The 27,895-nt window shown below is 43.9% G+C and overlaps 1 protein-coding gene across 4 annotated transcripts in view; it reads left to right on the top strand.

The window, feature by feature from the left end:
* GRIK1 (glutamate ionotropic receptor kainate type subunit 1) overlaps positions 1 to 27,895 on the top strand; it is a 323,076-nt gene that overhangs the window by 251,440 nt on the left and 43,741 nt on the right. For 2 of the 4 annotated variants that reach the window (XM_066370386.1, XM_066370384.1), the window contains exons 8-11: positions 18,090 to 18,197; positions 20,820 to 20,864; positions 25,668 to 25,781; positions 27,565 to 27,768. In XM_066370386.1, the coding sequence (XP_066226483.1) occupies positions 18,090 to 18,197; positions 20,820 to 20,864; positions 25,668 to 25,781; positions 27,565 to 27,768 (471 nt within the window). The remainder of the gene's footprint in view (positions 1 to 18,089; positions 18,198 to 20,819; positions 20,865 to 25,667; positions 25,782 to 27,564; positions 27,769 to 27,895) is intronic. The other 2 variants (XM_066370387.1, XM_066370385.1) reach the window with 1 other exon arrangement.

The raw sequence follows: 27,895 nt of genomic DNA on the forward strand, positions 1-27,895 counted from the left end.
CCACTACTTAAAAGTGTGTAAGCTTTGAAAGTACTATGTTATACAATAATAGCTTCTACAAACATGCTGGTTATCTATCTAATACAGAGTTCAAAGATCAGTAAAACGCTTTTGGCCAATAAGAAATTAACTGTCCACTGGAGATGAGCTAGCTCGCACAGAGAATTAACATAATACACAGTTATCATGCATAAGCACATAATAAATATATAGTTGATATAATACAAATACTTTAGATAATAGCTAAAACCAAGGCAATATGCCAGAGAGTTAACAAGTAGCCCCCTACAAGAACAGAGACCATAACCATCTTTTCTCCTCTTAAAATATTTGCATTCCACAAAAAAAAAAAAAAGAAAAAAAAATATTTGCATTCCATAACTCCAATATTTCCCCTTTTAATTTGAGCTAGATCAGGGGTCCCCAAACTTTTTACACAGGGGGCCAGTTCACTGTCCCTCAGACCCATTTGAGGGCCGGACTATAAAAATAACTATGAACAAATCCTAGGCACACTGCACATATCTTATTTTAAAGTAAAAAAACAAAACGGGAACAAATACAATATTTAAAATAAAGAACAAGTAAATTGAAATCAACAAACTGACCAGTATTTCAATGGGAACTATGCTCCTCTTACTGACCACCAATGAAAGAGGTGCCCCTTCCGGAAGTGCGGCGGGGGCTGGATAAACGGCCTCAGGGGGCTGCATGCGGCCCATGGGCCATAGTTTGGGGACCCCTGAGCTAGATGTTTTGGAATACCCTCTCTGGTGGCTTCAGAACTTCTGAAATGTGACTCAATTGTCATTTCAATAAGCAGTATTTAATGTCAAATACCTCGTTTCTATCCTACCAGCACCCATTAGTTAGACACCCAGAGCACCAAGGATTCATATTCAAATGTGCCAGATGATTTGTTAGTATAAGCTATTGTTCTTCAGAATTCCCAGACCAGAAGAAGTGTGCTCAGTTGCATTAAAAAAATTGATGGGCCTGACCAGGCAGTGGTGCAGTAGATAGAGCATCAGACTGGGACGTGGAGGACCCAAGTTCGAAACCCCAAGGTCACCAGTTTGAGCACGGGCTCATCTGGTTTGAGCAAGGCTCACCAGCTTAAACCCAAGGTCGCCATCTTGAGCAAAGGGTCACTTGGTCTGCTATAGCTCCCCAGTCAAGGCACATATGAGAAAGCAATCACTGAGAAACTAAGGTGCCACAACAAAGAATTGATGCTTCCCATCTCTCTCTCTTCCAGTCTGTCTGTTCCTCTCTCTGTCTCTTGCTGTCTCTGTCACACTCAAAAAAAATTTGATGGTGCTCAACACTGATATTAATTAATAAAATTATGACCAGACTATATGAATCAATGAACAAAAACTAAAGAAAGAATGTTTGATCCTGCTAATATTTGATCTAAAGTACGCGCTCCAAAATAGACAACTTAAAAACGACCCATTCAGTTTTTCAAAACCAAGTGCGAGAACAATGACTAACTTTTAAGAAAGCTTGACTCTAGGATGCTTTGAACAACAGAAAGTGTTCTAAAAACATCTCACACGCAGTGTGACTTGCATGTATTTGATTGGCCCACAAACTTTAGGAATTAGATGATCCCTAAGATTTCTAGTACTATGCCCCTGTCACTCACCACGTGCATGGATTGAATGTCGCTGCCGTGTTGGGGGACACTGTATTTTACTGAGTCAGACAGTAGGACACCTTATGTGCATCTGTATTGAATGATCAAATTGTATACTTTAAATAGATGCAATTTTTATTTGTCATTATACCGCAATAGAGCTTTAAAAATTAACAGACTATACAGGGTGGGCCAAAAGCAGCTTTACAATTGTCTATATGGAAAACAATACAATAGTTAATAATACAAGAATAAACTCTGCGTTCCACAGGCTCACAACTGTACACCTACGTTTGCCCCACCCTATATTGAATCACGTGATCCAGGAAGACCTTTCTTGGTTGAGTTATGGAAATAAACGTTTTCAGCTTTCAAAAAAAAGAAGAAGAAAAAGAAATTAGAATACCTGAACTGTTATTCTGAGGCTACTTACTGGGAAGAGGACAATTCCATCTTGGAATTGTCTTGGAATTGGGTTGACCCACTGTCCTGGTTCACCAGAGACTGACGGTGTCCTTTGGACATGAGACTTTCAGTTTTAAAAACCAGACAGCCCTATGTTAACACAATAAATTAAAATTAATAAAAATTAAAAGTAAATAAGAAAATAAAAATGCAGACAGCCCTGGACAATTGAAACTGATGGCCACCCTACCTGGAATTTATAGCAAGAAGCCTAGTAGTGTCTATGAATTAAGAAATGGGTGTAGGCCCTGGCCAGTTGGCTTAGTGGTAGAGCATCGGCCTGGTGTGCAGGAGTCCCGGGTTCAATTCCCAGCTAGGGCACACAGGAGAAGCGCCCATCTGCTTCTCCACCCCTCCCCCTCTCCTTCCTCTCTGTCTCTCTCTTCCCCTCCCGCAGCCAGGGCTCCACTGGAGCAAAGTTGGCCCTGGGCACTGAGGATGGCTCTGTGGCCTCTGCCTCAGGCGCTAGAATGGCTCTGGTCACAGAGGAGTGGAGCGATGCCCCAGATGGGCAAAGCATCGCCCCCTGGTGGGTGTGCGGGTGGATCCTGGTCGGGCGCATGCGGGAGTCTGTCTCCCTCCCTGTTTCCAGCTTCGGAAAAAAACAAAAACAAAACAAACAAAAAAAAGAAATGGGTGTATTTGGCTCTTTAGTTTGGACTGAATAACTACATAACCTGCCTTTCTACATTTTAAATTGAGAATGAAACAGATAGTAGTAGGTTTCAGAGCCTCTTCACTGCCCCCAACCCTTTGCCTAATCCTTAAAAAGTTGCTTTTAGATAAAGTTCCTACTATCATGACAGGGTTTCTGTCAGGTGTCACACTTGGTTTGTCTGAGGAAGAACCTGAAACATCGTCCCTGTTCTAGTCGGTTTCTCTCAGCAGGTTTCTGTACAAAGCTTTATCTTGGTTTGGACATTATTCATTTATCCCTGTTTCCTTCTGTGTCTGGACATTGGTAGACTAGGACAGTATCATCTCTCAACCTGAAAGAGGTTTCTACTTTGCATAATTCGGGAAAGCACGCTGCCAGCTAAATCAATTCACAGTTGGATTAGTCAGTGCACCCAATGCTCATCGTCGTGGGGATCCAGGGTTTTCAATGACTGGCTAACTTGGTACCATTTAAGTAACTTAGACTAGGAAGGAGGCAAACACACCCTGGTTCTATCCCCACCTGAGGGTCTTTCCCTGGCACAACCCGGCCTCTGGTTCATTGTGCTGGGGGGACCCTGTCTGTCCCACCCCAGAAACCCTGCTGGGGACCCTCTAGCCTCAGCATGAAGCACAAGCAAGATTTAAATTCAGACTCTCTCTGAGAGGAGGAAAATAGGCAACAATCATGCTGGAGCAGGTCTGACACGGACGTCACCCGTACAGAGAGAGCATGTCCCCTATTCATGGGAGTGTAAGGAAGGGTCGTGGTGGGAGCAAGTCGTCTCTCTCAGCAAATTGCTTCATTGCATTCCAATTTCGATTTTATCTGTGCCTTGTCACACTCTCACACTTGATGCCCTCGTCCCATTAAAACCGTTCCAGTCCTGCATTAGAGCACATAGAAACTTCACTGCAAGAAACGTCCACTTGGAGCAGAAACATATGCTACATCTCGAGTGACGGCCAGCACTTGACTGCATGTACCTGCTGGCCTACTCAGTGTCGTCAGAGTCCCTGTCAACATCCAGGCCAGCATGGTGGCCAGGAGACCCATGCTGAATTAACTGGCAAATAATGTCTTAAACATGACATGCTTTACTCACACATCCCACACACATATCCTCATAAGAGGATTGGCTTCTTTCAGGACAGAGCCTGGAATCTCTAAGGAGTCAAGAGAAGGAGGACCTTCTCTGGTCATCCTCTGATGCTCAGGTAGGAAGAATATTCTGGCTCCCACCCTCATGCCATGTTTTCAGGGTAGATACTTGTGTTCCCTCTCGACAAGGGAAGCACGTGGAACTCAATTAGTTTGATCAACTCGTCTACCTGGTGAAGCAGAGAGAGGGCTTGACTCCAGGCTGTGCAATTCTATCGTAACATAATGGCCTCTACTAGTGCACTGTCTGCCCTACATGTTTCACTGACTTCCACAGTAAGAACAGGGCATACGAGCTTTCTGGAGCAAGATGCCCACCCTAGGTAAATCAGCAGTTGAGGGGGGGGGCAGCAGTCCACACAGAGTGCGGCTGTGTGCATCTGTGGGGAAAGCACAGAGCAGCCTGGAAACCAGCCTTTGCGGGGGGGGGGGGGGGGGCGCGTCACAGGTGAAACTGAGGGACAGTGAGAGATGACCAGGACAGCACTGAGATCCTGGGTCACCTGCATCCTCCAGATGGGGCAGATGTGACAGACCAGGGACGAGAGGTTAGTGAGCGCATGGGATTCAAGCCAAGTGCCAGTTGTACAATGGACAGGAAATGCAGGTGAACATGAAAGAAGAAGCAGATTCGGGACAAACATCCTAAAACACAAAGCTGCTGCAAATGCTCAGACACTGGGCTGCACGGTCCCAGCCTGACGAGCCCTCTGCCAGATGGCAGTGAAAGGGCCAGGTCAGGGAGAACATCCCAGGCCCCATCAGTATGTAATGCCTTCAGTGTGAGGCAAATATCGACGGCCAACGTGGGATGACTCCTGTTCCCTGGGGTCACTGGACTCACATCAGTGGAAACTCACAGGTGGTGTTGTGATCACACTGTGACCCCTCTGCAAGCAGCATCTGAGCCTGACCGGCCATCCTCCCAGTAGACAAGCAACGGTGGCAGTAGGACGGGAACACCAGTGTCTGGCCCAAATCTCAGACAAGCAGCTTTTTATCAACGATGTGACTGGGTAGCTCCTTCCAAACCTCTTCCACCATCAGGTTCCACATCAGTTGCCCAGACTTGCCTGGGGTAAAATCTGGCAAGAATTTAGGGACCACAATACCGGTATCCTAACTATCTGACAAAACCAAAAAACTGACCTTCTGACATCCCTGAAGGAGGAGGCTTGTTGCCGGGAGAGCCCATTTGTTGGCTGCGTCCCACACACAAAGGTGCTTGTTCCCTGTGTTCTTAATGCAGCAGATGTAACATTATCAGAAGCTAAACCAGAGGTGCACTTGTATTCCTACATTTTCACAGTAATTTGCTAATTAAAGCTCTGGGAAGCCCGTCTTTCATCATTGGTTCTTCTTGTTTGCAAGGCAAGTTTTACTCAGCCGCTGATAGTAAACTTTGCCCCATACAGAGTGAGAGAGAGAGAGAGAGAGAGAGAGAGAGAGAAGAGAAACTAAGCTGATGTAAATGAGAGGAGCCCAGCCTATCCTAATTAATGTGATCCAATTGAATGGTAATGGTATCGAAACAGTCGACGTTCACTATTCCAATTCAATCTCTCCATGATGGGCAGAAAAATGCATGCAGCTCCCTGTTCACAGCAAAACTCTGCAAAGCGCCCCCGAGAGGTCTTTCTCTCACCCGTAACTTGTGACTGTTGTTTAAAACAGTGTTCTTCAACCAGTGTGCCACGGCACACTAGTGTGCCGTGAGACATAGTCAGGTGTGCCATGGGGAAATTAAACATGGGTCCCCAAACTATGGCCCGCATGCCAGATACGGCCCATGGAGGCTATTTATCTGGCCCGCTGCCAGCCACCTCTATCCAAACATAAACATTCCCCTCACAATCCCTCCAGCTATCAGCAACAGGAAGAGTGGAGGCACAGGGAACACTCATTGACCAATCACCTTCTAGGATTCATCCCGACCACTAGCGATGAACCAATAGTAGGCCGCCTCTCATCCACACTGAGGAAGGTCCCTGCTCGGGCTGCCGTGCACTTGTCATTGTGTGGCCCTGGCGAGTAGTTGAAGCTGCTACTCCTCCCCATGGTCCCGAACTCTAATCCTGGTCAGGACTGGAGGTAAATGTTGCCACCACTAGATCAAGCCTCAGCCTCAGCTGGTTATGTCTATCCTGATGGTGTATATAGATATTTGACCTTTTTCTTTTTAAAAGAGGCCCCTGCAGAAGGTGATATACAATGCATCACAATATTATCTAACTTTAAAGCTAAAGTTTGCTGATCTTCCTTTGGACAGTTTTTGGTTATCTGTTGCCAAGGAGTTCCCCATTCTGGCCAACAAAGCTATTTTGACATTGCTCCCATTTTGAACCACATATCTATGTGAGCTGAGCTTCTCAAGCTTGGCTGCGATAAAAACTAAAAACAGAGAGAGACTGAGAACTGTTGAGGAAGAGCTTCATGTGTGTCTTTCTACCATTCCTGCCAGGATATCCCTTTTCTTTTTTTTTTATTAAATTTAATGCAGTGACATTGATAAATCAGCGTACATATGTTGAAAGAAAACATTTCTAGATTATTTGGACATTTGATTGTGCTGTGTACCCCTCCCCCAAAGTTAAATTGTCTTCTGTCACCTTCTATCTGGTTTTCTTGTGCCCCTCCCCTCCCCCAACCCCTCTCTCCTTCTTTGCCCCATCCCCCCTCCCCCCACCCCCCACCCTTGTTGCCATCCCATTCTTGTTCATGTCTCTGAGTCTCATTTTTATGTCCCTTCTATGTATGGATTCATATAGTTCTTAGTTTTTTTCTGATTTACTTATTTCACTCCGTATAATGTTATCAAGGTCCATCCATGTTATTGTAAATGATCTAATGTCATCATTTCTTATGGCTGAGTAATATTCCATAGTATATATGTACCAAAGCTTTTTAATCCACTTGTCCTCTGACGGACACGTGGGCTGTTTCCAGATCTTTGCTATTGTGAACAATGCTGCCACAAACATGGAGGTGCATTTCTCCTTTTGGAGCCGTTCTATGGTGTCCTTGGGGTATATTCCTAAAAGTGAGATAGCTGGGTCAAAAGGCAGTTCGATTTTCAGTTTTTTGAGGAATCTCCATACTGTTTTCCACAGTGGCTGCACCAGTCTGCATTCCCACCAGCAGTGCAGGAGGGTTCCCTTTTCTCCACATCCTCGCCAGCACTTATTCTGTGTTGTTTTGTTGATGAGCGGCATTCTGACTGGTGTGAGGTGATATTTCATTGTGGTTTTAATTTGCAATTCTCTAATGATTAGTGATGTTGAGCATTTTTTCATATGCCTATTGGCCATCTGTATGTCCTCTTTGGAGAAGTGTCTATTCATCTCTTTTGCCCATTTTTGGATTGGATTGTTTGTCTTCCTGAAGTTGAGATTTACAAGTTCTTTATAAATTTTGGTTATTAACCCCTTATCAGACGTATTGTCAAATATGTTCTCCCATTGTGTAGTTTGTCTTTTATTCTGTTCTTGTTGTCTTTAGCTGTGCAAAAGCTTTTTAGTTTGATATAGTCCCATTTGTTTATCCTGTCTTTTATTTCACTTCCCCGTGGAGATAAATCAGCAAATATATTGCTGCAAGAGATGTCCGAGAGCTTACTGCCTATGTTTTCTTCTAAGATGCTTATGGTTTCACAGCCTACATTTAAGTCTTTTATCCATTTTGAGTTTATTTTTGTGAGTGGTGTAAGCTGGTGATCTAGTTTCATTTTTTTGCAGGTAGCTGTCCAATTTTCCCAACACCATTTGTTAAAGAGGCTGTCTTTACTCCATTGTATTTCCTTACCTCCTTTGTCAAATATCAGTTGTCTGTATATCTGTGGGTTTATTTCTGGGTTCTCTGTTCTGTTCCATTGATCTATGTGCCTGTTCTTATGCAAGTACCATGCTGTTTTGAGTACAATGGCCTTGTAGTATAACTTGATATCAGGAAGTGTGATACCTCCCCCTTTATTCTCCTTTTTTAAGATTGCTGAGGCTATTCGTATTCTCTTTTGGTTCCATATAAATTTTTGGAATATGTGATCTATATCTTTGAAGTATGTCATTGGTATTTTAATTGGTATTGCATTAAATTTATAGATTGCTTTGGGTAAAATAGACATTGTAATGATGTTTATTCTTCCTAACCATGAGCACGGTATATGCTTCCACTTGTTTGTATCTTCCTTGATTTCTTTTATCAATGCTTTGTAATTTTCCGAGTACAGGTATTTAGTCTCCTTGGTTAAGTTTACTCCTAGGTACTTTATTTTTTTGGTTGTAATAGTGAAGGGGATTGTTTCCTTAATTTCTCTTTCTGACTGTTCATTGTTGGCATATAAAAATGCCTCTGATTTCTGAGTATTGATTTTATATCCTGCCACTTTGCTGAATTCATTTATCAGGTCCAGTAGCTTTTTGACTGAGACTTTAGGGTTTTCTATATACAATATCATATCATCTGCAAATAATGATAGTTTTATTTCTTCTTTTCCAACTTGAATGCCTTTTATTTCTTTTTCTTGTCTGAATGCTGTGGCTAGGACTTCCAGGACTATGTTAAATAAGAGTGGTGAAAGGAGGCACCCCTGCCTTATTCCTGATTTTAAGAGTATTGCTTTTAATTTTTGCCCATTGAGTATGATGTTGGCTGTGGGTTTCTCATAGATGGCTTTTATCATGTTGAGGTATGTTCCCTGTATTCCCACTTTGCTGAGAGTTTTGATCATGAATGGGTGCTGGATTTTATCAAATGCTTTTTCTGCATCTATTGAAATTATCATGTGGTTTTTCTCCTTCTTTTTGTTTATGTGATGAATCACATTGATTGATTTACGAATATTGTACCAGCCTTGCCTCCTCAGAATAAATCCCACTTGATCATGGTGTATGATTTTTTCCATATATTGTTGGATCCGGTTTGCTAATATTTTGTTGAGGATTTTAGCATCTATATTCATCAGAGATATTGGCCTATAATTTTCTTTCTTTGTGTTGTCTTTGCCTGGTTTTGGAATCAGAATTATGCTCACTTCATAAAAGGAGCTTGGAAGTCTTCCTTCCTCTTGAATTTTTTGAAATAGCTTGAGAAGGATAGGAGTTAGTTCTTCTTTGAATATTTGGTAGAATTCCGTTGTGAAGCCATTGGGCCCCGGACTTTTCTTTGTTGGGAGTTTTTTGATAACTGTTTCGATCTCATTTGTTGTAATTGGTCTGTTTAGGTTTTCTGATTCTTCCAGATTGATTTTTGGAAGATTGTATGTTTCAAGGAATTTGTCCATTTCATCTAGGTTGTCTAGTTTTTTGGCATACAGTTCTTCATAGTATTTTCTTACAATATTTTGTATTTCTGTTGTGTCAGTTGTTATTTCTCCTCTCTCATTTCTAATTTTATTTATTTGAGTCCTCTCTCTCTTTTTCTTGGTGAGTCTAGTTAAAGGTTCATCAATCTTGTTTACCTTTTCAAAGAACCAGCTCCTAGTTTCATTGATCCTCTGTATTGTTTCTTTAGCCTCTATGTCATTTATTTCTGCTCTGACCTTTATTATTTCCTTCCTTCTACTACATTTGGGCTTTACTTGCTGTTCTTTTTCTAATTCTTTTAGATGCAGGGTTAAGTTGTTTATTTGAGCTTTTTCTAGCTTCTAAAAGTGTGCCTGTAGTGCTATGAACTTCCCTCTCAGTACTGCTTTTGCTGTGTCCCATAAATTTTGAGTTGTTGTATGCTCATTGTCATTCGTTTCTAGGAATTTTTTTATTTCTTCTTTGATCTCATTCTTAATCCATTCATTATTTAACAACCTGCTATTTAGTTTCCATGTGTTTGAGAATTTTTGAGCTTTTCTGTTGTGGTTCATTTCTAGTTTCATGCCATTGTGATCAGAGAAAGTGCTTGATATGATTTCAGTCTTCTTAAATTTGTTGAGAACACTTTTGTGCCCTAACATGTGGTCTATCCTAGAGAATGTACCATGATCACTTGAAAAGAATGTATATTTTGCTGCTTTAGAGTGAAAGGTTCTGAAGATATCTATTAAATCGAGTTGATCTAGTGTTTCCAATAAGTCTGCTGTTTCTTTGTTAATTTTCTTTCTTGAGGATCTATCTAGTGATGTTAGTGGGGTATTGAAATCCCCTACTATTATAGTATTGCTGTTGATCTCGCCCTTTAAATCCATCAAAGTCTGCTTTATATATTTAGGTGCTCCTATATTAGGTGCATAGATATTTATAATAGTTATATCTTCCTGTTGGATTACTCCCTTTATCATTATGTAGTGGCCTTCTTTATCTCTTACTATATCTTTTGTTTTAAAGTCCAATTTGTCTGATATAAGTATTGCTACCCCCGCTTTTTTTTTCATTTCCATTTGCATGAAATTTTTTTTCCATCCTTTTACCTTCAATCTATGTGTATCTTTTGTCCTAAGGTGTGTCTCTTGTAGATAGCATATGTATGGGTCCTATTTTCTTATCCACACAGCTACCCTATGTCTTTTGATTGGATCATTTAATCCATTTACATTTAAGGTTATTATTGATATGAAGTTGTTTATTGCCATTTTCTTCTTTAAAGGTGTATTCCTTTTTTGCTATATTCTTTTCCCACTTTGATCTGTTTACACCATGCCCCTTAACATTTCCTGCAGCATTGTTTTGGTTGTAATGAATTCCTTGAGTTGTTTTTTGTCTGGGAAGCTTTTTATTTCTCCTTCAATTTTAAATGATAGCCTTGCTGGATAAAGTAGTCTTGGTTGTAGGTTCTTGTTCTGCATTACTTTAAATATTTCTTGCCATTCCCTTCTGGCCTCAAATGTTTCTGTTGAGAAGTTGGATGTCATCCTTATGGGGGCTCCTTTGTAGGTGATAACTTTTTTTTCTCTTGCAGCTTTTAATATTTTCGCTTTATCGCTTAGCTTTGGCATTTTAATTATGATGTGTCTTTGTGTAGGTTTCTTTGGATTTCTCTTTAATGGAGTCCTCTGTGCTTCTTGGAGTTGTGAGAGTTTCTCTTGCATTAATTTAGGGAAGTTTTCAGCTATGATATGATTGAACAAAGTCTCTATCCCTTGTTCTTTTTCTTCTTCTTCAAGAACCCCCATGATGCAGATGTTATTTCTCTTCATGTTGTCACAGAGCTCTCTAAGGGTTTCCTCTGACTTTTTGAGTCTCTTTTCTCTTTTCTTCTCTGCTTTCATGCCTTCATTCCAGTTGTCCTCCAACTCGCTGATTCGATCCTCAGCTCTATCTATCCTGTTTTTAATTCCTTCCATTGTGGTCTTTATTTCTGATATTGTATTTGTCATCTCTGACTGATTCTTTTTTATACTTGCTATTTCTTTATTTAGGTGTTCATAATGACCATCCATTGTTGTTCTAAGATCCCTAAGCATCCTTACAATCATTATTTTGAACTCCGCATCTGGAAGTTTGATTATTTCCATATCACTCAGTTCATCTTTTGAAGGTGACTCTTGTGGTTTCATTTGGATTGCACTTCTTTGTTTTCTCATTGTCTGTTTTGGGGTTTTTTATTTGTAGAGTTGGTTGAGTCTAGGCTTGGTGTTGTCTGCCTCCAGTTTTCAGTTATTTCTAGGTCTTCTTGGGTTGCTATCAGCTGTTATCTGTCCAGGATATCCCTTTTGTGTTCATCGAAACAGGCCCAGGTTTCACACTAAGTGAGTATAAATACATTTAGAAACTATATTATTAACTATATGTATAGTATGTATTGTGTTAGAGTATCATTTTGTGTCATTTTGGTAGGTGGTGTGCCCCAGGATTTTGTAAATGTAAAAAATGTGCTGCGGCTCAAAAAAGGTTGAAAATCACTGGTTTAAAACCATCATCAAGTCCAATAACCACAGTGTAATTAAGCCCTCTGTGGTTGAGGCAGTTTTACAAAATACTGCGGGACAAATCTGACTCTTTTCTCCACTTAACTGAACATTCTCGAGGGGCCAGGTTAATCTGAACCCCTGATTCCTCATCCTGAGGAAGTAGACTCTGAGCAGTATTTGGGTTGAAATAGCATTTCTTAATGTGGTGTCAGAAAACAACTAAAGGCCTCCCTCAGCTGCTCTGAATAACAACAGGACATGGCCTCAAGCAAGTCCATTCTCGTCTGTGTGCGCCCATGGGCCCCGCTGCAGGTTGTCAGCACATGAGCACAACAATAACAACAAAACACCCCAAAAATCAAATAAATATAATCTTTAGAAAGCTCGCCTGATGGACAGGGAAGGAGCTCAGCAGGCATCCTGGCACTGGATGCAATGATGGATGTAGAGATAGACACAGTGATGGACGCAGAGATGGACGTAGAGATGGACACAGAGATGGATGCAGAGATGGGCACAGAGAGGCCGGAAGCAAATGAGCAGAGGGTCTGCTTCCGGATGAGAAGGTGTCTAAGCACCCCATTACGACTGGTTCCTTAGAAAGCGGAAGGCTCCTCCTTACAAGGGCCATCTTTCTGGTTTACATTTCAGAAGCACAGCATTAGTTTTCCGTGAGGTCCAGGATGCTGAGGCAGCAGGTACCTGTGTGAGCACCTGCTCAAAATGGGCAATGGAGGCAGGAGCAGAGTGGTGGGTGCTCCGAGCATGCTCATTCAGCACCCTCACCTATGGAAGGAGATATGGACCTTTGAGCATTAATGTGACTTCCCCAGGGCCACAGAAGTTGCTACCTGCAGAGACTCTACAATTATAGGGGACTGAGGTTGAGGCAAAATAGGGCAGAACCAGATAGAACCAGGAAGCTGCTAACATCGGAATGTTGAACAGAGAAGGACGTATGTCACTTCAAAGTAATTCCCCACTATGTTATGTCAGTTTTGCATCTTCAAAAGTTGCAGTATTGAATATAACTTTTTATGGAAGAATTTCCCCAGAAATTCATTTTCATTGTCATGCACTGGTCTGTTCTGTGCATGTAGCTGAGGGGGGCACAGAGGAATGGTGGGTGTGAGTGGATTGACGAGTGCCGCGCCTTGAAGGAGGCTGCAGTCTGGAGGGAACACGCTGCTCTTATCATAACAGACGACTCTGCCCTAGGCGATAATTCACTGTCAGGTCTGAGGACAAGCCGTGTGTTCTGCCTGTGGGTATTGGGAGTTTGTACAGATCTGGTCACCCAGCCCTACCTGGGACAGAGAAGGAGACACCTTTACAATGAATATTCCCCTTATAAATGTAAATTGCTCTTCCAAAAGTGTAAATTCTACTTGGTTTTCAGAGCTTTTCTGTCTGTTGGGTTTTGTTGTTGTTGTTGTTGTTTTAATAATACCTTAAAATAATCCTTGTGCCAAAGAGGCCTATTTTGGAGTAAAAATGTCTGCCCCTGTTTGATGGCCATGAGGACACCAGCACCTCTGTCCCCTGCCGTGTACACAGCTGCCATGCAGAGGATGGAGAGACACAGCTGTGTACGTGGCAGACGAGGAGGTGCTGGTGTCCTCACAGCGGCTGAAAGCCTTGTTTCGAGGGTGTGCTCCAATGTCACACCAGCAGGGGCGGCTGAGCACAGCACTGGACAATGCCCAGCCCATGTCCAGGTCCACGCCGGTGTCTGGGCGTTGGACACTGTGGGCGTACCACGGATCTAGCTTACCCCAGAGCAGTGCTCCACTGAGGGTCACAGGGAAACATTAGACACGCAAACACAAAATTAGAAAGAAATAAAGACAACTTGCTTTTGGGGTCATGCTAGGGACTGATTCCTGGATCCCACAAGACGGCCTTCAAGGTCAGTGTGACCCCAAGAATAACAATAGCAGCCAGGATCTTTGGGGGAAATCTATCTTTTCAGGGAAAGCAGAATCTTTGAAAAGACTCACTAGATTCCCTTTTCCTACAACAAAAAGCATTCTCTCGAGGGGTCTGATACCTATGTCCCTAGAGGACTCGTCTCCTTGGGTGAGCCTACCAGACCGGGGTCACCACGACAAAGAACGGCCTCATGGTCCTGCTGACTTCTTCCTTTACTTTCAAGTTTTGATATTTTTGTAACATATGCAATAGTCATTTAAAAACGATTTCTCACTTGTCTTGCCCTCATCCTAAAGGAAGCTGATTTGGAGGGTTGCCATGAACCTTTTATTTATACTATTCTTACCAAAAAAAAAATCATAGTTTCTACACGTCATTGAAGACATTCTAGAAACGGCTGTTCTTAAAAGACCATGTCTTCTAGAAAAGAACACTGTCTCCTAACTCAAAAAGAGCGTCTCCATCTTCCAGCAGGAAATAGGGCCGAGACTATGGCAAGTGGGACCAGCTGGGTTAGGAGAATCACAGGAACAGGGGCTGTATGTGCCTTCACATATTTCCGCCCCTTTAGAAAACATAAGTAAATACCAGCAACCATTTTAACTAAATGAAGTTGAAAGTTGAGCATTACAAGAGCCTAGACTGAAGTGCTAGCTACTTACTTCCTTCATACTAATCTATATATTTTTCTTATTTGGATAGATAAATATCATCTTGAAAAAGAGCATACAAATAAGACATTAATGAAAACCTTGTTTTTTCTTTCTATCTCTCGATGTCTATCTCTTGGCCGTCGGATAGTGTGTCTGATAGGAGAAAAAAAAAAGCCACACCATCTGATCCATTGCTGTGAGGCACTTGTTGTCAAAGGTCTAATGCAGGGTAGAAATTAAAGCTACTTCCTAAAATAAGAATGGCTGTGTAAGTATTGTTTTCAGTTACATATCCTATAATTGTCCTTGTGTAAATACATCTCTACCGGCAGGCAAATTGTAATTATGACTAATACAATTATATACCATTATCTAAATTAGAGATGCACAGCCTTGTCCCCAAAAGTGGGTTCCTTGTGGATCTCAGTCTCCATATGCAGAAATTAGTCACTGTCTGTTCACCAGGATCAGTAATACATTGGTGGTTGCTAAGTGCTGATCACCAATTAGCTTGCAAAAGAAAAGGACAAATAGGATTGCTTATCTCGTATGGGAAGCAGGAAGGGAAACTTGCCTTTGATGGTCAATAGATATATTTGGCTCAGTAAGGACCCAGAGAGGTAGTCTTTGTAGATAGTTCAGGCAGGGAGGGAAGCACTGTTTGAGCGTGAATAAAGAACTTCTTTTGCCACTTGGATGAGCAGGGAGGGGTCACGAGGAAAAGCAGGCATTACATTTCCCTTCCCCCGTGATTGGAGCACTAAATTAAAGAATAAAACTAGTGTTGCAAAACCCTAGCAAAAAGACACAATAGACACACATAGTAGACATGAAATTGGATTTCTAAAATGGGCTTGAAGAGCTTCTATGGGTGACATGCCACATCAAGAGATAAACGCTACCCATTCTGTGCCTTTCCAGAGAGTTCCATCAACTCTGGACAATGGATTGAATCGACTCCCAGCGCTACCCCGTGAGAGAAAAAGTTGCCTTCAGGGAAAAGCTTTCAGAAAATCCCATCCAGCCTAATGAAGATAACTTCCCCCCTTCCACACAGATGGGTGGGTGGGGGGGGGAGTTAAAGCAGTACATTCTTAGAAGCATGCATGAACAAAGAGACTGAACACTGACTCAGCCCAAACCCCTAACATCATCAGGATGTTCGTGGGACCCACGTCCTGGACAAGTTGTTTCCACTGTCAGGCAGATACCATAACCTTGATACAGTGGATTACTGATTGTCATTGAACCCATCAGCCCCCAAAGCCAGCTTTGACTTACAAAGAGAGGAGTAACCAGAACACAAAGTGAGGACTGAGTGTGATGGGGAGGACAAGCCTGCTGCACCAGGAGGTATGTGTAGACATGCACAGGATGTCCCCTATTTGCATTCCATAGGATTTTTCTCTTTTTTTGGTACCAGTGCAGAGAATGTGATTACCTGTATCTCAGCAAGGGCAACAACAGGGGCTACTGTTGACCACAGAAATGTACCATCTCTTTTGTCAGCTGGTGTGTTAGTGTTTAGCCTTCTGATCTCCTTTGGCATTAAACCCTGGAGGCAAAGTCCCAGGATCTGAAGAAGCACTTCTTTCTGTGTGGGACGGGACCCGAACAGCTGACACTTGGTTTCATCACAGAGGTATCTTAGATGAGAGCTGTAGGCTTTTCCTGGCTGGGCTTCATTTCCTGACCTTTTGATTTAAGTTCCAGCATTCCTAATACCCATTCCATCCAACTAGTGGACAGAGAGTGAGCCTGGTTGTGTTGGATCCTGACAATTAAGTCAAAACCATGGCACACTCTTTGTGTAAGAACCTCAAGGCAATGCTTCTTTCAGGAACCTTTGTCCACCCTGCTCTGGAACTGTTTCCGTTTATACTGAATGGCATGCAAATTGTCTCAACAGGGAGACAAAGGAACAGTCTCACCCAGAGGTGATGTTCAGCAGATACCTGAATGCCCCATGGCTCATTCAGACTGAATCAAAATAAACCATCACACCCCAAATGTAAAGTCGAGGTTTGGATAAAGTTGTAGGTGGCATGAATCAGTTATGTACTCTTCGTGTTGTATTCCATGGCTATAAACATTGTATTTGGGGATAACAAATCTGATGTTGATTTGCAAAGTACAGAAGAGACACCCTTGAAACCTAGCACACAGGGGTAAAAACTGTGAGGTGGTGCGCCTGACCTGTGGTGGTGCAGTGGATAAAGCATCAACCTGAACACTGAGGTTGCGGGTTCGAAACCCTGGGCTTGCCTGGTCAAGGCACATATGGGAGTTGATGCTTCCTGCTCCTCCCCCCTTCTCTCTCTCTTTCTCTCTCTCTCTCTAAAATGAATAAAGTCTTAAAAAATATTTTTTAAAATACTAGGCGGTAGTAAAGACAGTTATTGTTAAAGATGTAAATGCTTTGTGTGTTAAGAGTTGTATTAAGTCCATTTAAATCTCACCACAGTCCCACAGGGTAAACCATGAAATCTGAGATAACCAGCCACGGTTTGGACAAGGTGTCTGATGTCACACCTCAACCCCAGCTCTGCGATCATCTTATACTCTCCTCGCTTGCTGTGCCTCTCAGCCAAAGGGGTCACTACTGCACACCAAGTGGAACTGCTCAGGGTCTTCTTTGTAGCTTACACATGTCGGATGAGTCTGGTAACGTCAGGGGGGAAAACAGCTCTGTGTAGACTGAGGGCTGAGTTCTCCTTGATCCTCATTTGTAAGTCAACCCAAATTCAACAAGATTTCCAAAAACCCTCCCAGAACACTAGTTTTTATTTACTGAAACCTCCATAGATGTCCCATGTGAGGTAGTGACTTGCAGACTGCTGCACATTCATCCCTGAAATCATGCTGGTACAGTGGGGGGAGGGCAGACCTAACAGCGGCTCCCCCAGAGACGCCGTGTCCTAACCCCTGACACTTGCACATGTCTCCTTGTACAGCCAAAAGGACTTTGCATAGATGATTGGATGGAGGATTTTGGGATGGGGAGATGTCCCTAAAGTATCTGCCTTGACTGCGGGAGGTAACAAAAAGGCAGCGGTGATGTGACCACAGGAGCAGAGGCTGGGGTGGCGTAGCCCCAGGGCAGCCTCCAGAAGCAGGGAGCAGCAAGGAGACCCGGAGCACATCCTGCCAACACTGGTGATACCAACCTTGGGGCCTCTGCTTCTGGCCTCTGAACCCGAGAACAAACTTCTATTCTCTTAAGCCGCCAATTTTAAGATAATTTGCCACGGCCGCCACGGGAAAGCAATATGATTGCCGAGTGACACTGGAAGGCCCAACTAACCCTAAAACACCCTGAAAATTCAATAACACAGCATTGAATTACATTCCTTACCCAGAGAGGAATAAAAGAGAGAGGTACTTCCTGGGGAAGGGGGCGGGTTCTTCAAAAGGGCCTTGGCCTGATCTTGGAGAGCAGGACACCATGACTTCCCAGACTTTGCTAGCTCCCTGGGCAGACTGTCCAACAGTCCTTCCTGCGTCCAGCCATTTGGGTTGGCACTGTCACAAATGTGAATGATGTTGGGGGGTTAGGACTGACAAAATAAATGAGCACAAATAAAATGGGTGCACAGTGCAATCAAGCCACTAAACTGAGGTCATGGTCTTAACTCCACGACGGAGCCAGAAAGCTGGAGCCTGTGGAGGGTTTGAGGAGCTGCAGTTCTGATGGCATTCAGGTTCTGATAAGTGTTATAACAACACCTTCCTTTCCCATAGGCACGGTGGGAAGGCTTGACTGGCAGGATCACCTTCAATAAAACCGACGGCTTAAGGAAGGATTTCGACCTAGACATCATCAGTCTAAGAGAGGAAGGAACTGAAAAGGTAATCTCCTTGATAATAATGTTTTTATTACATTAAAAAGCACCACTCAAGCATTTTAATTGCAAATACAATTCAGGGGGTAAACATACGGTTCTCCCAACATGTTCATTTGCACTGGTTTTCCAGAAATTTCTCCCAGATATGCCAACAGATGTTGACAAGCTATCTTCTTAAATAGCAATGCTAGTGAACATTTCTTTAACATGCTTGGTTTATATAGCAAGCATGACAATGTTGGCACTTATATATAACCTATGGTGGGTGTCATTAGCCCCACTTCCCAAAGGATTTAAAAAATTAAGTTTAGACTTAAAAAAATCAGAGGTTGTCAACGACGCCTTTGGAACGGTGTCCTAGGGCTACTCAGAATTGAATCTTAATTACACTCTACTTTGAGATCAGGACAGAGGGACACAATAAAGTAGAATAGACAAGATTTGTCAGAGCAAACTAACTTCGCATCCTTAATTTTATGAGGGAATACACCAATTATGTATAGTATTTTAATGTTGGACTCTGATTTTAAGATTATTTTCATTGTAATTCTCAATCAATCAAACCTTAAAGTTCCTGGTTACTATTTAGAGAAATTTAAATGTGAACTATTTAGTGAGATAATAATAATGAAATAGAATTTGGCTTCTCAGTATATTTTATTATACCAATTATAGTACTCACAGCTATAATCTGGAATTAACACTTATAGTGTGAAGATCTTGTCCGTTAGAAGCATAAAGAAAAAGATTTAAAACCCTTCAGATAATCATCTGAACATCAAAACCCTACAATTTAACTATTTTCTTGATGCAGTGGGCAGGAAGCTATGCTATGTCCAACAGTGTCTTTGGGAACAGTTACTTCATGGCAATATTTGGGTTGGTTTCTAAAATGGAAAATGAATTTTCCATATATGTTCTGTTAATTGATTTTGTTAACTGGGACACATTTGTTTTTAAGTTCTAATGATGCCCCACCCCCAAAATAGCTTAATTAAAACAAACAGAAAGTAATTAAGCTGAATATAACAGCAGCTAATCGCTAGGTTGAAATGTGTGAGGAAAATAATTAGTTTGCAGCTTTGAGCGTACATATTGTACCTGTACATCTCCTCTTTCAAAATTGCCTTTTCCTCCTCCCCCTCCCCCATTCTGCTTCTTCCTCTCCCCACTCCCCGGGGGTTACCCACTCTGTTAGATTAATAAGTTAACACGTCCTGACGGAGCACAAGGCAGCCACCTAGTCCCACGTGGGAGGTGGGATTTGGACTGGAGGGAACAGAACAGAACAGAACAGAATACCTGCTATGGACTAAATGCCTGTAACGTTTTTCCTTTTAACACCTACTTCTCTGTGCCTGCCTCCTCCACCCCTCTCCACTTCCCCTCGTGTGCAGAACTGAAGGAGAAGAGAAGCCGTTAAGGAAGCGTCTTGTTGTCTCGACCGTGAGGAAGTAGATGAACCTTGAGTTATATTTTCCTGGCTAGTGACACTCACCGCAGGATTATGCGCCCTATGGTGCTGTTTTCCCATCAAAAGCAAAATCAAGTTAAATGAAAGTGTTTTCTCAATGTGTGCCTTATCTCCTCATTGTTTGCAATAAGTTGTCTTTCTTCGGGAGTCTTGGGCTCCATTCCTAGGAGGATGATGGGGTCTTCAGGCAACGGGGAAGCCACCCACCTCCCTCTGCACCCAGGGAGGAAGCAACTGTTTGCTCCCAGCAGCCTCTCCCAGCCACAGGGAAATGGGAACAAAAGCCCATTTTTCTCATGCTCACTGCAGTTTCTGCTGCTTGGAAGCCCATAATCAAAGAATAAGTCATCAGGAAAGCTTTCTTCTTAAGAATAGTGTGTGTGTGCACACGCACACGTGTGTATATGTTGACTGATTGACTGATTTGGGTTATAAATGCCTTAACAGGTCTTCTTTTTTTGTTGTTGTTTTGTTTTTTTGGGTTTTTTTTGTATTTTTCTGAAGTTGGAAACGGGGAAGCAGTCAGACAGACTCCTGCATGTGCCCGACCGGGATCCACTCGGCATGCCCACCAGGGGGTGATGCTCTGCCCATCTGGGGCGTCGCTCTGCCGCAACCAGAGCCATTCTAATGCCAGAGGCAGAGGCCACAGAGCCATCCTCAGTGCCCGGGCCAACTTTGCTCCAATGGAGCCTTGGCTGCGGGAGGGGAAGAGAGAGACAGAGAGGAAGGAGAGGGGGAGGGGTGAAGAAGCAGATGGGCGCCTCTCCTGTGTGCCCTGGCCAGGAATCGAACCCGAGACTCCTGCACGCCAGGCCGATGCTCTACCACTGAGCTAACCGGCCAGGGCCAACAGGTCTTCTTAAGGAGTAATGAAGACCCTTTACCTCCCCAGCAAAGCTGTGCATTTTCAAAAGAACTTTAAACCATTCTCTTGGCGTGTGAAAGGAGGAAAAATTGGGCCTCGGTACCACCAAGCCACAGGAACTCCTGTGGGGCCCAAGGACTCGTTCGTCTCCACTGCAGGTTCTCAGGCTCTGAGCTGACCAATGGTGCACATTCCAAGCAGGGGGTATCATACCTGGGGTCCCTTCAGATTCCGTGTGTCACATTAATTAAGTGCTATTTTTATTTTTCCCTCTGAAAACCAAGGTTGCTGGCGAAGTGTCTAAACACTTATATAAAGTGTGGAAGAAGGTTTGTACCTGGAAAAAAAATCTGCAGAAAATCTGGGGGTGAGGGGTGGGGTGTCCAAGGAAAAGCCCACCTCCCCCCAGTTCGCCAGCCCCGTGGCCGACTCTCCAGTTGCAGTTTAGAGGCGACGTTCTATGAAAGGGAGAACGGGGTGACTGAATATGGTGTCCCTCAAGACCATTCCCTGGGGACTAAAAATCAGGCTTGCGGTGGATTAAATAAGGATGGGTTAAATATTTTTTTCCTGAGATTGCTTTTGTTTCTCCTGGGAAGGATTCATCTCTGTTGGGGCTGACAGCAGTAGAGGCAGACCCTGGCCTAGATACAGTCTGTCTTGGATCCCTAAATTTTATTCCCTGAGCAGCATAAAAATCAGTAACAGATTTGCTCCTTCAGACTAGACAGAGAGGCTGGGGCTCAGACGGCGAACACACCTGCTCAAAGCCACCATCACAAGCCTGAGCCGCACTCAGAAAAGTCCTTCTGGGAGTCTGGGTGCTCCCTCTGCATCTCCTCTCACAATATGCCTTGGAGGAAGTTTCCAGAGGACACAACCATGAGAGAGAGGGTCAGGAAAGGAAATCAGATCAGCGTATGAATTATAGCGCCCACGCTCCCTCATTGTTCATGATCATGTTGTCGATGACGGAGCACAGATTTATTGTCTAAGCAAATGTTAGACACGAAAGACCTTTGGATCGGGAAAGTGTCCCAGTGATGGGCAAACATTTGTCTTTCCTTCTCTTTCTCTCTAAACAATAACTTTGCTGAGATAGCTAATGACTGACAGATGGACCTTATATTACTTGAGGTTGCTCAGTTGGAACAGTTTTGTCAACTCCATGTTCATCTTCTGAATTGCCAGCTAGATTAGACCACAGAAAGTGTAAACGGTTTCTCCTCTTGTGAGGAAGCTTGTCCCCCTCCTGGTAGGACTCAGTAGAGGACCTCAACAATGTCATCTTTCTAAGTCTAAAGAATACAGAGATGTCATGACCTTGTTTTAATCCTCAGTGAATCAGGCCACCAAGGACACAGAGAGGGCACCCCACCTCCTAATACATAGATGAATCTGCCTGCCACCCAGAGAGAAGCTTGTTGTACTGAGACTCAGCTGCAGACTCAGGCATTTCATGTAGAATTAATTCAAACCCAGTCTCCTAGGGGATGGAATCTGACTCTAGAATTATCTGTCACTAAACTGCAATGATCAGCCCTGTTCACACCTTGGTGCCCCTTGCTTCCGCTGACCCACCCCTCCCACGCTGTAAGTTGTGTGCACTGTGGCGTGCCATTTGGTGTTATGACTTCTCACCCACAAGAGACAGTAACCCGAGTGCTAGCACACGAGACTGTAGACAAACCCATCCATTTCCGATGAGACTCCATCCTCAAAGAGAAGGATTCACCCCATCACATTGCTGTTCTAGAAGCTCCTCCCGCATTTTGACCCTTGTTAGTACAGAATGGTTCACCTGGAGCTCCATCCAAAAGGGACATGTTGCGATTGTCACAAAGTCCGTTACTGAAATACGTGTTCAAAAGGCTCATGGCACAAAAACACAGATACTCCTTTTATTCTTTGTATTTTTTTAGATACATGATTATTTCCCTCAACAATTTGGGATTCTGAGTCTATATGAATCACAGTCTAGGTTTGGAAGCAAGACACTAGTCGCTCTGAACATGTGTCACCTGGGCACTCACTGAGTGGCTCCATTCCATGCCCTGGGTGACAAGTGGCCGCCCCAGGGACCTGCTTACAGAGTGAGGGACAGGAGCACACAGCTTAGGTTCTGGTGTTTTCTCCACATACAATTGATCCCCTCTCCACCACTTCCCACTGGTAAATTACTGCTCCCTGGTTTCACCGCACATTGTGAAAATGGAGGTCCCACTTCCTGGATACGCTCTACCAAGGTCAGGAAGCAGGGCTGAGATGTCGAACCCATCGAGGCATCTGGTAAACTCCAGACTCCTGCCTCTACACCCACCCCCGACACCCGCACACATGGCTCATGGGACCTGCTTTCTCAAAAAGAGACTGTGATGGCTGATGTATTCATTTACTTCAGTTGACAGATAAAGAGAAGTAACTCCTTACGTTTAACACACACAACACACACACATACAGACACACACTTCTGTTCTGCTGATTAAAAGACTTGAAAACAGAAGGTGGAGGTCAATCAAGCAGCATATGTGTCCTGTTCACTCCTCTGAACCGCCTGACCTTGACTATATTTTGATACTTCTTTGGTCTAGATTTGAAGAACTGTTTGTTACACAGATAGTGGGGGGTGGGATATCCTCTTTTTTTCTCATTTTATGGAGGAAACTTCACCCTGAATGGAACTCTGGGAGTCAGTTCATTGAAAATGTAGCCACAGTGAGATCTAAACTTCCACCCTTTTAAGAGTGCTGGTAAAAGGAATAAAAGCCAGACATTCAGCTGTGGGTGTGTCTGTCCACAAGTTCAAGTTTGTGTTTGACAGGCAAATGAGGCTGTGAGGCTGTTTAATATTTGCCATTGTTAACTGTTAGTGTAATTTCTTTAAACATCCAACATTAACAGAAACAAGAGTTAAGGAGAATGCATTCCATTACTTAATGAATTGGCTACAGAGTTATTTCTCCACCTTTCAATACTTATTTTAAAAATTAGCATCTGTTCTCCCCAGTGCCTAAGCCAAGGTTTAGTCAGCAGTACCGCCAGGACCCGATTTACCCACACTTTATATAGAGCGTTGGAAACCAATTGTTCACAATGTAAATAAAGCACGGCCCTGGATAGAAACCGACAGGCTTGAGTGTTTAGCCTGAGTTTTGTTTCCGAGAAGGCAGAGTCTCTGCCTCAGAAGAGGAAGAGAAGGGGGTGAAGGTTGAGAGAAGAAAAAAGAAAAACATTGACCCCCCTTTGTTGGGTTGAAAGCCCGCCAAAGAGAACTGAAGGTTCTTCAGGAGTCGACGTCGAGTGCCTTCTGACCCTGGAAGAAACAAATAGTTCTTAAAGGTGGCCATGCCCCCCAGTGTTACCCCAGCAGCCTCTTCAGGGTCCACAGACTGCTCAGGCAAAAACTGCTTCCAGCCCCCATTCACCCACCGCTGGCTCCTTATGTCACCAACCAGCCTGTTAGGGGTAGAAAAAAGCAGTGACACAAACAGCTCCCACTGCTCTGTAAGTGGGTGATGGTCCCCAAGACTTCCTCAAAGACTTTACATTTGAAAATAGGGTGTCTGTGAAGCTAAGTGAATTCCCAAGCTGTGTTTGAGCAGAAAATCACAGTGAAGAAACAGAAAAAGAGAGAAGAGGCTGACCGTCCCCCATTGGTAAAATTTTATATATTTAATCGTCAGAAAAGCCTCTTATCTCCATTTTGCTGGAGAGGAAATCAAGGCACCGCAGGGTTAATTAGCTTGCCCAAGGTCACATTGCTGGTAAATTGCAAAGCTGAGATCCAGACAAAAATCCGTCCGTAACAGTCACCTTCCCAATTCCGCCAGCCAGGTGCCCTGCCGCTGTGGGAATACCCTTCAGAATCTGCCCTGTCGTTCCCCGAGTCGGTGCCAGTGTTAGGGTTCCTACATGGTCCCTGGATTTCACAGCTCCATTATTTTATCTGCTTTTATTCTTTTTTAAAAATAGAACCTTGCTGACGATTCCAAGTGCTTTCATAGCAGGTTGAGCAAAAGAAGTTCCGAGGCAGTCACCTGGACGATCTCCATCACTAACGTGTGTGTGGCTCACTACGTGCCCACACTGCCACATGCACCTTCTCATTTGGTCTTTTCCTGTAGTAATTTTTTACAGTCAGGGAACCAAAGCTCAGAGAGGGCAGCATCTCGCCCGAGATCACACAGCAACCAGGGTCGCCTGCCCTGATGGGGCTTTAGCGCTCCTCCTGAGCTCCTCGGGTCAGGGACCGGACACATGAGTATACACACTGGGCTCAACCACCCAGCAGCGGCATGGCTACTGGAGAATGATGTGGGTCATTGTCTTCTAAAAGAGCAGTGTGTTTCACGGACTGCTCATCACCACAGGGGGCTCTGAGAGCCACAGATCAATGAGTGATGAACGGGAATGCCCTCATGCCCTCCCTGAAGGAGTTCATGGTCAAGTGGACAGACAAGACAGCTATACAGATGAGTAACAGGAGAGAGGCCCAGAATAGAGGTACCAACAGAGTCTTGCCAGAGTCCCCAACGCCAGCACCAGCTCCCGGATGAGGAGAAGCCCAGAGTTTAGTCAGTGCTCATCCACACCTTTCCCTCCAAGCATCTTTTTCCTTCAGATGCCCAGTCTCTCCAGAACCCACCCTGCTCCCTGTAGCTCCTTGTAACCCTTAGAGGCACTGACGGTACCACGTTGGCAATGGAAGGTTTGCATCCATGGGCAATAAGCCCTGCGAGGGCAGAACTATTGTTCTGTCCCCTACCACGGCCCCAGTGCCCGCAGAGCCTGGAGGGTCAGTAGGTGATCAACAAAGGTGCATTGGAAGGAAATCTGGTGTTCATTGGAAAAGAATTCTTCATTTAAAAATAACAAGTCTAACAAATTCAAAACAAAATGACCTCCCAGCCTCCACCCCAAATAGCACAGCTTTTTCCTATTTCATCTGCACACACGTCCATCCGTCTGTCCGTTGTTTCATTTTCCTACAACCAGCAGCTTGCACTGTGATGCCCTGGTGTCCCCCTCCCAGACTCTGACCTCCGTGCCCGTCCCTGGTGGTGAAGGGCCTCTCCTTAGAGTGAACACTGTCGCTGCCTGCCGCTGCCTCTGACGCACTGTGTTCTGTGTAGATTGGGATCTGGAACTCCAACAGTGGGCTCAACATGACAGACGGCAGCAGAGACAGGTCTCACAATGTCACTGATTCGCTGGCTAACCGCACGCTGATCGTCACCACCATCCTGGTAAGTTGACTGCATGGGATTCGGGGAGGCTCACCCAGGGTTCTCTGATCCATACTCCCACCCTAGACCTTGGAGGACTCTTCCACTACCTTTTCCACGCCAACAACTCTGTGAGCAAGTGTCTAGTTTTTGTGGGGACACTGGAAGCGTGGGTCTGTGTATACCTATAATGGGATTGGAGTGTAAGATTCCAGCAATGTTCCAAAGAGCAACTCTTCTCTGCCCCCTCGCCAGCCCACCTGGGTGGTGTCCCTTGTGTTCTGGTGAGACTGGTGAGATGCCAGGAGAGTGAGCAAGAGACATAAGAGAAGTTCTCCCTCACCTCCATTGACTTTGTCAGAAACTGTCCTTCTCACCAGGCCCCTGTCCTGTCAGAGGTCCAGCTTGCCAACCCTCGCCATGCTGGACCCCAGGTACACGTACTCCCCGCCTGCCTCAGCCCTGGTTGGTACCACCCCCTGATGAGGTCAGTCCCTGGCATCTGCACCTTCTCCCAGCTCCATCGTGTGCCCCTCTGCCCTGCTCATTTCTCAGCAAATAGCCTCTTTAAAAACTGCTCTTCAAAAGCCCAAATAAGGGAGTTCCTGCTTCCTATCAGAATCGCAATCACACACCTGCCCAGCCACTGCACATGTACAGCTGTTCCCTGCTCCCTGCTCCAGCCCTAGCCCCCAGGATATGGGGCAGGAGCAGCCATGTCTAAAATCTTCACTTTCTAACATCCCTGCTTCATGTGATTCAGTCCCTCACGTGAGAACAATTTATTTCTAAAATCATTATCTTCTGAGACCTGCTCACCCAAATTAAAACCTCTTTTGTTTCTGTTTTTCTTGTGACAACTTTCTCTGCAGAAAAAGTACATGGAAGTACAGAGGTTTCTATTTCTCTCAATTTGTTTGAGGATACACCTAAATGCATCACAAGAAGAAATAAAAAGACATATCAGTAGTATAGCAGCTAATAGAATTTTATAAAATAAAATGTTGATTAGTTAAATGAGAATTAAGCTTATTAACATGCAGTACTAAAAATACTTCCATTATTTGTAGAACAGGGGATTTATCCTTTAAGCATATAAGCAAAGAATTCTCAGAGGCAAGACCTCGTTCAGGTGAGTCCAATTAAGAAAATGAAGCTGATGATAAAAAAAGATATAGAAACCATCTTAGAATAAGATACCCTGAACGAAACCAACCAAAAATGCATAGATGATAAGTGACGAGTGAACTTGAGATGAAATTCAGCTGAGAGAGAAGGAAATAAGAACATTCAATAAATGAGAAGTTTGAAGAACAAGAGGATGAAAACTGCTCACAAACATTAGGGGATATTTTATTGCTTCATATTCATTTTGAAAATCCCCTAATGTTTGTGAGGAGTATATTAGCTGATTTAGATTTACCTTTTGTCAGTAGGTGAGGCTCTTGGATAAAAGCCAGGACGGAGGGTGGGGCATGCAAGGATGCTGGCTGTGGGCACCACGGGAGGCCAGACACCTGGATATCTGCCCCCACAGGCCTCTCTGCTGGACAACGTGAGACTGTGGCTGAGTCTCTGCCACACCACTTACTCAAGTGGCATTTAAGGAGGGCGGGGACAAGGAAGTTACATGGGAGTTTATGAGCTTAGCAAAAGTGAGAAGGGCAGTGACTGATTCCAGCGCTCCCAAATCTTAAAAATCCTTTTCCTATACTTTCTAATGCCTGGCTATTGATGGAGCTTGTGAAGGGAGGCCCAACCTTCCATCATAATACAGTTTCCATGTCCGGTTTCCTTCGTGCAGGAAGAACCCTACGTGATGTACAGGAAATCTGATAAGCCCCTCTACGGGAATGACAGGTTTGAAGGATATTGCCTCGATCTCTTGAAGGAATTGTCCAATATTTTGGGTTTCCTTTATGATGTTAAACTCGTCCCCGATGGCAAATATGGAGCCCAGAACGACAAAGGGGAATGGAACGGAATGGTGAAAGAACTTATAGATCACGTAAGCCAAATTCCATCTCCTCTGTGCACGGCTGAATGTCTGAAAAAATGCACAACAAGGAGTAAAAGGAGAGGATGGTGGAGTGGCTGAGTCAGAGTCAGAAAAAAAATGTCTCACTTTTCCGAAT

This window comes from Saccopteryx leptura, chromosome 2, assembly GCF_036850995.1.
Source record: "Saccopteryx leptura isolate mSacLep1 chromosome 2, mSacLep1_pri_phased_curated, whole genome shotgun sequence".
Lineage (NCBI taxonomy): Eukaryota > Metazoa > Chordata > Mammalia > Chiroptera > Emballonuridae > Saccopteryx > Saccopteryx leptura.